The 11,167-nt window shown below is 53.3% G+C and overlaps 1 protein-coding gene across 1 annotated transcript; it reads left to right on the forward strand.

Moving 5' to 3' along the window:
* The first annotated feature begins 7,351 nt into the window (after nucleotides 1–7,351).
* On the forward strand, nucleotides 7,352–8,665 carry LOC125721655 (G-protein coupled receptor family C group 5 member B-like). The gene is made up of 2 exons (XM_048997600.1): nucleotides 7,352–8,306; nucleotides 8,607–8,665. The coding sequence occupies exon 1, from the start codon at nucleotides 7,352–7,354 to the stop codon at nucleotides 8,261–8,263; it is 912 nt and encodes a 303-aa protein (XP_048853557.1). The 3' UTR covers nucleotides 8,264–8,306; nucleotides 8,607–8,665.
* The last annotated feature ends 2,502 nt before the right edge of the window (nucleotides 8,666–11,167 follow it).

An 11,167-nucleotide genomic window follows, 5' to 3' on the forward strand; every position in this document is an offset into this window, starting at 1 on the left:
CATCTAGGAGGTTGTCCTAGTTGCTTGTGAGTGTGTGTGTGTGTGTGTGTGTGTGTGTGTGTGTGTGTGTGAACTGATAGCAGGCTCATGATGGTCATTGACAAGAAAGGGCATTAAACTTGGCAAAAGGGACCGTAAAGAATGGCAGATTGTTATTCTTTATATAAATTCAATAACTAACTAAGTCTTCTTTTATTATTGCTTCTCTTAATAGAAAAGAGAAAAAAATCCAACAGTTTCTTTTGTTTTCGTTTGTGACTAATTTTCTCTAAAAAATAATTTACTTTTAGCAAGACAAAACTTCTGAATTCATTTTCTCAGTCTGTCAGTTTGCACGCACACACACACACACACACACACACACACACACACACACACACACACACACACACACACACACACACACACAGTCAAATGCATTCATACATGTTTATATATAATCAGGAGTGGTACTTTCACCACGATATGTCACCCATGTCTTCGAGTAGTGAACCAGTTTTCAATACAATGGTTAAAAAGGCTCAAACCTTCAGTGCCTCGTTGAGCCATCTCTACCAGTGTTTTTTTCAACAGGGAAAATACAATTTGTATGCTGGCCTTAGAAGCACAACTTCTATGACCACTGCTTAGATGGGGTGGTTGATAGATGGGAGTAGCGGCACCCTCATAGGGACGGATTGGCGGTGGGGGGGTGGGATTCCCTTTCAGTGGGACGTTCTAGGTGACGGACCGGTGTGATTGTTCCTTCCCCGGGGGAGGGTCCTGATCCCTGGGGGGGAGGGGGTGTTCTGTTTTAACTATGTCTTTATTGTATGTGTGTTCTGTGTGTTTTAAATGCGCAGTGTAACCGCTTAGGGTCGGGACAGGACTATATACAGTAGGCGGTTCTGGTCCCGTAACGCTTGCCTGTGCCCGAAGTGTGGGGATTACTGTGCATTGCAGTGCTATTGGTGTGCCGTGCCCTAATAGGGATGTTGTGTGGTGCGGGATTTACTGTGTGGTAGCGTGGGTTAACACATGCTTAAAAAGGGGTGGTGTGCTACGGGGAGAAAGCGGGACCGAACTCTTTGTGAATCCAGATCCGACCCAATGTGTCGCTGCATGAATTTTACTGAATAAAAGTATCTTTGTAATTGTAGCTGCAGTCTGGTGGTGATCTGTTCTCCTTTCACAGCCTCTGACGCTAGTTTAGGTTAGTTGCACTGGTGGCAGCGGTGGGATCATTTCTTTCCTTTGTGGTTTTCCCGTTTAGAAACCTAGAATTAGCTTTAACATGTCGGAGGCGGAGGATAGTGTACAATCTCCTAATTATGAGGGCGCTGATTGTCCTGTTACGTCTAGAGAGTGTTTTCTCAATCTCCCGGTGGCCCCGCCTGCTCACCCAATATTTATACCGGAAACTTTTAATGGTGTGGGGCGTGAGTGGTCTGACTGGTCGGAATAATTTGATCTGGCGGCTGAGGTAAACAGGTGAGATGAGTCTCTGAAAATTAAGTTTATGTCTTTGCTATCGTGTGGCCGTGCTAGGGAGATGCTAACTACATCAAAAACCAAATGAATTAAAAAACGCGGAAAATAATGTTGAAATGAAAATATATTTTTTGACAACGATCGACGACCTGTAATATTTTTAACGATGTCGCTGCTATATCGCTATTTGTAAAAAAAAAAAAAAAAAAAAAAGAAAAAAAATAGTTACTGGAAAAGCTACAGCGTTTTAAAAGGATTTGCTCTACCGGTAACCTACTGAAAGAAGTAAAGTTAGTAGCGTCGTTCATTTTAGTTAGCTACTCCACAACACTGGACATATAAATAACTGAACAATGTTAACATTTTCATAATTTAAGCCCTCTCAACAGAAGCACTTTAATGAGAATATTTGGAAAATTAACTGATAACATATCAGTTATCTATATTTTTAAAATTTACTTTGAAAACAGACTCAAATTAAGCCTATACGAAAAATTCAGAAGCCTATACAGTTTCAAATGAAGCCTGTTGCGTTTTTATACAATCGGTCTGGGATTCCACTTAACGTCACGCCCGAAGCTCACACTTTGATTGCAAACGGGAAGAAACATAACTATTGTCACGTACATCGGCGGATGTCATCAATTAAGCCTGCATACTGGAGACTACAAAGGGACAGCACACGCAACGGGGGTTGCGAAGTATTGCCAATGTTTCATTGCTATATCGAGCGCTTGCTTGTCCAGTGTCATTCCCTCGTTCCTTACCTTGCCTGCCTTCCTTTCCCAGAGCAGCCCTCGTCCCTGAACCTCCCGTCCTGCCTTCCCTGCCAACCCCAGGATCTCTCGTCTCCCCTTCCCTTCGTCTCCGTGTCCTGTGCCTGCCTGTTGGACTGCATCTCCCCGGCTACCGAATCTACCTTCTGTCCCCGACCATTCTTCTTGCCTGGCCCATTGAAAGCCTGTTACCTGCTCGATCTAATAAAGATCGCTCTGTTCCGCATTCCTGGGTCCGCGTTTCCCTGCCGAGGGTGTCCTAACAATTATGTCTCCAGTAATAATTTTCTGCTAATAGCATTAATTCTCTTATTTCGGTATCGGTGTACTGCATGTACATGTTATCACCATCAAAGAAAAAAACGCGTTATGACTTATCAGTCATTATTATTGTTTTTGTCGTTTATTTAATCGTGTAGCAATACTGCCACTTGTCATATTATTAATTGCGTATTTATATAATATTAACCAATGACCAATCTCTGTATCTTACTAGCATATTTTGCGCATTTGTCTTTGTATCAGCCGTAGCGGTCTGCAGGGGGAATCGCAGAAGCTGGAGTTTCTTAGAGCGCTGCATGGGTTTGGACAAACATTAGGTATTGGTAATATTACTGGACAAAAATATATCGTTATTGGTGTCCACCAAAGTTTCCAGCACTAGCTACAAGAAATGGGATTGAATGCATTTGCTCGTTTTTATTTGTATTTATTTTTTAAAAAGTTTCTTACTGTCATGCCCGGCTCGTCCGCTCCTCGTGTGTGCCACGCCCCCTGCCTTCCCACGTGTATTTCCCTGATTGTACCCCGCTGTATCTGATTACTTTGATTAGTCTTGTCTGGTTTTAAGTCCTGGTCTTACCTGTTAGCGTTGTCCGTCATTGGTGTTTCCTAATGTTGGTAAGCGTGAGCTGTTTCCTGGTCCCTGTTTCCCCAGTAAACTCCCGTTTTGCCCCGTATTCGCCTGTCTGCCTGCTCATTGCTCCTTACCCGCACGATCGCCGCGCTCGCTGCACCCCGATCGTGACAGAATGACGGACCACAAAAAGAAGCGGACAGGGAGGAGGAGAGTCCCGCAGGAGACGATCCGTCTCGGCGCCTGCTCGCTCTCCAGGCTTTGGCTCCCGACAGGGGACGAAAGGGAAGTACCCGCCCTACCTCCAGCCCGGAGGCTGACCACACGCGACCCCGATCCCGTGTGGAAATACTGGTTCTCCAGTGAGGACGAGGACGAGGAGCCCTTCCTCTACCCTTACCCGGAGCCGGAGGCCTTTCTTCCGCCGTCCGTTTTTACGGACGTCGCGCCGCCTCCCGCCACCGCTAGGCGCCAGCGAGGGAGAAGGAGACCGGCGATCGCCGGTACAGAGGACCTCCCTCCGCTGCTCGCTGCAACGGCCGGACCCGAGGAGCTCCCTCCGCTCCTGCCGCCGGCGGACCCCGCTCCCGTGCAGCCGCCATTGCCGGCGGACCCCGCTCCCGTGCAGCCGCCATTGCCGGCGGACCCCGCTCCCGTGCAGCCGCCATTGCCGGCGGACCCCGCTCCCGTGCAGCCGCCATTGCCGGCGGACCCCGCTCCCGTGCAGCCGCCTGCGCAGCCGCCTTCGCCGCTGCCGCCGCCTGCGCAGCCGCCTTCGCCGCTGCCGCCGCCTGCGCAGCCGCCTTCGCCGCTGCCGCCGCCTGCGCAGCCGCCTTCGCCGCCGCCTGCGCAGCCGCCTTCGCCGCTGCCGCCGCCTGCGCAGCCGCCTTCGCCGCTGCCGCCGCCTGCGCAGCCGCCTTCGCCGCTGCCGCCGCCTGCGCAGCCGCCTTCGCCGCTGCCGCCGCCTGCGCAGCCGCCTGCGCAGCCGCCGCCTGCGCAGCCGCCTTCGCTGCCTGCTGCAGCTCCCGGGCAGGCGCCCCCACTGCAGCAACCTGCAGCTCCCGGGCAGGCGCCCCCACTGCAGCCAGCTCCTGTTCCTGACTGCGCTCCAGTTCCTGCAGAGGCGCCCCCTCTGCAGCCGCCTGCTGCAGCTCCCGGGCAGGCGCCCCCTCTGCAGCCGCCTGCTGCAGCTCCCGGGCAGGCGCCCCCTCTGCAGCCGCCTGCTGCAGCTCCCGGGCAGGCGCCCCCACTGCAGCCAGCTCCTGTTCCTGACTGTGTTCCAGTTCCTGACCGCGCTCCAGTTCCTGCAGAGGCGCCCCCTCTGCAGCCGCCTGCTGCAGCTCCCGGGCAGGCGCCCCCTCTGCAGCCGCCTGCTGCAGCTCCCGGGCAGGCGCCCCCTCTGCAGCAGCCTGCTGCAGCTCCCGGGCAGGCGCCCCCTCTGCAGCCGCCTGCTGCAGCTCCCGGGCAGGCGCCCCCTCTGCAGCCGCCTGCTGCAGCTCCCGGGCAGGCGCCCCCTCTGCAGCCGCCTGCTGCAGCTCCCGGGCAGGCGCCCCCACTGCAGCCAGCTCCTGTTCCTGACCGCGCTCCTGTTCCTGACCGTGTTCCTGTCCCGGCGCCCCCTCCGCCTGCAGCAGCTCCAGAGGCGCCCCCTCCGCCTGCAGCAGCTCCAGAGGCGCCCCCTCCGCCTGCAGCAGCTCCAGAGGCGCCCCCTCCGCCTGCAGCAGCTCCAGAGGCGCCCCCCTCCGCCTGCAGCAGCTCCAGAGGCGCCCCCTCCGCCTGCAGCAGCTCCAGAGGCGCCCCCTCCGCCTGCAGCAGCTCCAGTCCCTGTCCTAGTCCCCGAGGTGGTCCCGGACAACTCCATCTTGGCTCCTCCCTCTTCGGAGGTGGAGGAGCTGGAATGGGACCCCTCGGGGACAGAACTTGTAACCCCTTGTCCCTCGCCCCGGCGACTTCGACCCCGAACTAGGGTCGGCCTGTCTGTGTCCCGCAGGGGAAGGGGACACAGACGCAGGGCTGGGGTCCCGCCCGCCCTGCCCCCTGGCTCGCCCTCCCTCGCCTGCGCTCTGGCTCGGCTGGCGCCTGCGGGTCCTGGCCCTCCGGGTCGGCTGTCGCCTGCGGGTCCCCCTCCGAGGCCTCGTCGCCCCGCCTCGCTCCCCTCTCCAGAACCTGGTCGGTCGCCTGCGGGCTCCCCGACGGCGGCTCCTCGGTTGCCTGCGGGGCCCCTACCTCCGGCCCTCCACCGGACGTCGCCGCCTGCTGCAGCTCCCCCCTCCTCCGGGCCTTCGCCGTGGGCCCCTCCAGCTCCCTCGTCCCCTTCCCCGGTGCTCCCTCCTGCTCCCTCCCTGGCCCCTCCGCGGGTCCCTCGCCCTGCCTCCTCGGCCCCTCCGAGGTCCCCTCCGGCTCCGGCCTCCCGGCCGCCTGCGGCCCCTCCGGCTGCCGCCCGTCGCCCGCTGGGTCTCCCTCGGGCTCCCCTTTGTTCCCCCTCCTTGTCTCCCTATGCCCCTGCCTTTGTCCCGCCTGTCTCTGTCCCTTCTTCTGCTCGTCCCTTCGTCCCGCCCGTCTCTGCTCCTCGTGTTCCTCCTGTCTTTGCTGCCTGTCCTCCTCTGTGCCCTCTGTTCACTCCTGGCCCTTGTGTCCCGCCGGTTCCTTCTGTGTCCCCTCTCTTTCTCTGTCGGTCCGTGTTCCCCATCCTTTGTCAGGTTTTGTCCCTGGTCCTGTCTTTGTGCCTGTTCTGTCTCTCTGTTTAGTTCCCGGTCTTTTGTTCTTGGTTTTGGGTTTTGTTTTTCAGGTCCTCGTCCCGTTCGTCGCCTCCTCCTGGGCGCGCCCGGTGCAGCGCGCCTTTGGGGGGGGGCTCTGTCATGCCCGGCTCGTCCGCTCCTCGTGTGTGCCACGCCCCCTGCCTTCCCACGTGTATTTCCCTGATTGTACCCCGCTGTATCTGATTACTTTGATTAGTCTTGTCTGGTTTTAAGTCCTGGTCTTACCTGTTAGCGTTGTCCGTCATTGGTGTTTCCTAATGTTGGTAAGCGTGAGCTGTTTCCTGGTCCCTGTTTCCCCAGTAAACTCCCGTTTTGCCCCGTATTCGCCTGTCTGCCTGCTCATTGCTCCTTACCCGCACGATCGCCGCGCTCGCTGCACCCCGATCGTGACACTTACATTATATCCGTGCTTTTTAAAGGTTATATCTCAATTTTTCAAAAGTAAACACAAAAAGGATGACACTTAATGCCCCCTCCCTGCCCCCACCCTATTTAGAACGTTAGCGTTCCATTACGTAAAAATGTAGTACTACGTCATGATGCACCGCTTATAAATAATCTGTTTGATAAGGGAGAATCAAACACAAACGATTCGTGAGTGCATCGTACGTGTTGTAAGAGCAAGTGAAGCTGAAAGACATTGAAAGTTAAGGTAAGGCCTCCCCTTCAAAATGTATACTTCACTTAGATCAAAGGTCTTAAACTAAAAAAAACGCTGGGAGATGCTAAACTACCGACCGCAAAACGTGCAGACTGGCGGGTGTCAATTGCGCTGGAATGACATTACATGGTTTTAATTTTTCTCTGATATCGGCCGGCCATATACAGTAATTTGTTTGAGACCCCTGAATTTAAATAATAATTATTTTTTATAATGATGGTGGAGGGGCGGCATGGTGGTGCAGTGGTTAGCACTGTCGCCTCACACCTCTGGGACCCGGGTTCGAGTCTCCGCCTGGGTCACATGTGTGCGGAGTTTGCATGTTCTCCCCGTGTCGTCGTGGGGTTTCCTCCGGGTACTCCGGTTTCCCCCCACAGTCCAAAAACATGCTGAGGCTAATTGGAGTTGCTGAATTGCCCGTAGGTGTGCATGTGTGAGTGAATGGTGTGTGAGTGTGCCCTGCGATGGGCTGGCCCCCCATCCTGGGTTGTTCCCTGCCTCGTGCCCATTGATTCCGGGATAGGCTCCGGACCCCCCGCGACCCAATAGGATAAGCGGTTTGGAAAATGGATGGATGGATGGATAACGATGGTGGCCTATATAATGTGCCGATTTACTTGTGAAGTTGTTCAGCTGGTTGACATGGCATTGATTACTGCTTTTTAAGAAAGTGCATGTAGTCTCACACTGTAGAAGTCCATTGCTCAGTTGTCAGCATGCTCAGCGTGTCGCCTGTGATGTGTCCTGCACAGCAGCAGGCTACATTGCGTTTAATGGACTAATACTTCTTCAACCCATTAAATGATTCCTTTCTCTCTCCCTGCCAGTGATGGCTCCCTCTATTAATCTCTTCACCTTCCTCGTCCTGTCCCTGGTGGGGGGCAGCTCTTCATGGGACTTAGCTTCTCCTTGCGGATCCGGCTCCATCCTGACAAGGCCCTACACGGCCTTGTGTGAGCTGGATGCGGTGTGGGGCTTGGTGGTGGTGGTGGCGGCAGCGGCGGCGGCCCTCGCCTCGCTGGTCCTGCTCCTGGTGGTACTGTGTCGCCTGCGGAAGATCACAGAGGCTGAGGAGCGCAGCGGGGTGGCGCCGCTACTCCTGCTGCTCGCAGCCATATTTGGGCTTTGTGGCCTCAGCCTGGGATACATCGCTGAGCAGCAAGAGAGCCTCTGCTTCGCCCGGCGTGTCCTGAGGGGGGTGTTGCTTGCTATCTGCAACACATGCCTCGTGTTTCATGGTCTGCGACTGCGCCGGTTGGGACAAGGTGCTCATAGCCCCAGCACAGGTCAACTGATGGGGCTGGCGGTGGCCTTGGCCGTGTTGGATCCGGAGTGGATCCTTCTAGCCACGATGTCCACATGCCAGCCAGCCTGTGAATACCAGCCGCTGGACTTTGCGCTGGCCACCACTTATGTGCTGGTCCTGCTCCTGGCAGCACTGGTGGGGGCGGCCTGCAGTCTGTGGAGGCAGCAGCCTCGGTGGAGGTGCAGGACCACGTGGCTGCTCATCACCTGCCTGGCCTCAGTCCTGCTGTGGGTGGCCTGGATCACCTTCTGCCTGTATGGCAACGCGGCGCTTGGCCTGTCCCCAACATGGGACAACCGGGTACAGGCAGTGGTGCTGCTGGCACAGGCATGGCTGCTCATACTGCTGCACGCTGCTCCTGAGGTCCACGCCACCTTACGGCCCCCGTCCCGCATGAGAGAGGCCAATTTAGAGGAGGGCCTTTCTCACCTGTAGTTTGGAGCAAACCGGGACTTCGTGTTCAGTGACAACAACTCAGGTATGGTACTTTGTTTTCGCTTCTTTGACCTACTCTGTGACTCTGTGTGTACTTGAGAGAGAGCATAGCCCTCGCTCTTTCCTCACATGGAGCCCCTACTGGAAGTCTGTGGAACAGCAGCATATAAACAAGGTCTATGGACCTTTCCCTGTAACACAGATCTCACTTGAGCAGAGCTTAGGTACCATGGCTGCATGTGCCCCCCCCCCCCCCCCCAACAATCCCAAAAAAAAATGTGAAGTATGACTACTGCACTGCTGAAGGATGTTTACATGATCAATATCTGTCTCTCTCCTGCAGGTGTCCTCCCCAGCCCCCAGGAAACATTACATTTTAAATAAATAATATATATATCATCATCTCTGGAAGTGGTGTGTTTTTTTAGGGTTAAAAAGTTGAGAAACATTCAATGGTCATCATCATACCATATATCAGTAGCCCAGCCACTGGTCAGTTCCTTCACTCTACTGTTACAGACTTTCATGAAAACATTTTTTAAATGTGGGTGTTTTACCTGTGTGATATGCTTCCCTTTTGTACTGGACATAAAATAGAATTTAATTTTTACATTATATTACTCATACAACAGGCGACATGGTGGTGCAGTGGTTAGCACTGTTGCCTCACACCTCTGGGACCTGGGTTCGAGTCTCCGCCTGGGTCACATGTGTGTGGAGTTTGCATGTTCTCCCCATGTCGTCGTGGGGTTTCCTCCGGGTACTCCGGTTTCCCCCCACAGCCCAAAAACATGCTGAGGCTAATTGCAGTTGCTGAATTGCCCGACTGGTATGTGAATGTGCCCTGCGATGGGCTGGTCCCACATCCTGGGTTGTTCCTTGCCTCGTGCCCATTGCTTCCGGGATAGGCTCCGGACCCCCCGCGACCCAGTAGGATAAGCGGTTTGGAAAATGGATGGATGGATGGATTACTCATACAAACACACACATCTGTAGGTTCTCAACTCTAGGTTTATATCAAACACATTAAAGCCAAACAAATGCAAAAAGTCCATGTATCGTTTGTCCTTGGGTTTTCCAGTCCAAAACGAAATCAGGAAAACTAAACAACAGCAGCGTTTTTTGGTTTTTCTGTTAGAAGGGGAAAAAGCGAAAAGCAGAAAACAAAAAAATCAGGCTTCATATTTTATCCTAAAATGTAGAAAATATTACAAAAATACACCATTCTAAGGGTGGATGTTTCCAAGCTTATGACTGGGACTGTTAATGTTGTAAAATTAAGATAAAGTTCACATTAGGCTGTATCTTACATCTCTGGTATCTGTTAGATCTGAATTTACTCATAGAAAAGAAACAAAAGAAGGTGATTTTACGGTTTTCCCATTTGGTTTTAAAACAGAAAAACAACAAATTTATTTTCGTATAGCGCGTTATCCCAACAATACATTGTCTCAAAGCGCTTTACAGCATCCCCACCCAAAGCCCCCAGTGAGTAAGACATAGGTGACAGTGGCAAGGAAAAACTCTCTAGAAGGAAGAAACCTTGGGAGGGACCAGACTCAAAGGGGGAGCCCAACCTCCAGGGGGCGGCAGGGAGAGTCGAATAGAAGAGATGGCTAAGTGCCAAGTCACATTGTCCAAATCATAGGATTAGAGGCACAACCGGGGAGCAGGGAGGTGATGACAAGCCCGTGCCGACTCTCCTTGCAATCGCCAGGCAACCAGAAGTAATTAGGCAGCGGGTCATACATGGAAGATGGCACAGGCAGAACGCGAGCTGGATGCAAGGACGTCATGGGTACATGTCACATGTAGCAGGGTGTGCTGAAAATCTTGATAGATTGAGGTCTCCAGGCAGCACACCCCAGGAGGAGTTGGGGAAATAAAATGTGCAATTAGTCAAAGTATAGGGGAGACTATAGGCAGTGCTAACAGTTAGGTGAGTGCAATATGAAGTGCAAAGTGCAAGCTCCGGCAGATATGGCAATGGCAGCATAAGTAGGAGGGAGAGGCAAGTGGGAATGCAGGCATGGGGAGTCCCTGAAATGTCAGCACTCCAGTTCCACAAGGGATGGTGAAGCTAGAGTGACAGCGCTGACAGTTCAGTTTATCCAAAGCCAATGGCACCGATCCCCACCCAGCTCTACACCTCACACTGTAGGTCTGACTGGTGGCAGCGGTGGGATCATTTCTTTCCTTTGTGGTTTTTCCGTTTAGAAACCTAGAATTAGCTTTAACATATCGGAGGTGGAGAATAGTGTACAATCTCCTAATTATGAGGGCGCTGATTGTCCTGTTATACGTCTAGAGAGTGTTTTCTCAATCTCCCGGTGGCCCCCCCTGCTCACCCAATATTTATACCGGAAACTTTTAATGGTGTGGGGCGTGAGTGGTCTGACTGGTCGGAACAATTTTATTCGCCTGAGGTAAACAGGTGGGATGAGTCTCTGAAAATTAAGTTTAAGTCTTTGCTGGTGTCTGGCCGTGCTAGAGAGATGTATAGTGGGATGCCGAGTGAGGCTAAAACTAATTATGGGTTGTTAAAAGCGGCTATTGCAAGGTGTTTTGAACCTGGTGATAGTAGTGATTGGAATAGAGCTAGTTTTACCGCCCGTCGCCGCCTGCATAGCGAGACGGCAAGGGAATTTGGTAACGCCTTACGGAGATTAGCCGCTAGGGCTTATCCCACGGCTGATCATCGGATTTGTGATCTGTTGGCAAGAGACCAGTTTATTACGCATTTTGCTACCGGTGATTTTCGGGTTAGCCTGTGTAGTGCCAAGCCTAATACGCTGGAAGATGTCATTGAACTTGCTTCTGAAATGGAGTTGCTGAGAAGTTTGGAGCAGACTTCTTTGCCACCTGACGTTAAAGTGAGGGGAGTGGTGGAGCATAAATTAGAAA

Source organism: Brienomyrus brachyistius, unplaced genomic scaffold (genome assembly GCF_023856365.1).
Source record: "Brienomyrus brachyistius isolate T26 unplaced genomic scaffold, BBRACH_0.4 scaffold34, whole genome shotgun sequence".
Taxonomy (NCBI): Eukaryota; Metazoa; Chordata; class Actinopteri; order Osteoglossiformes; family Mormyridae; genus Brienomyrus; species Brienomyrus brachyistius.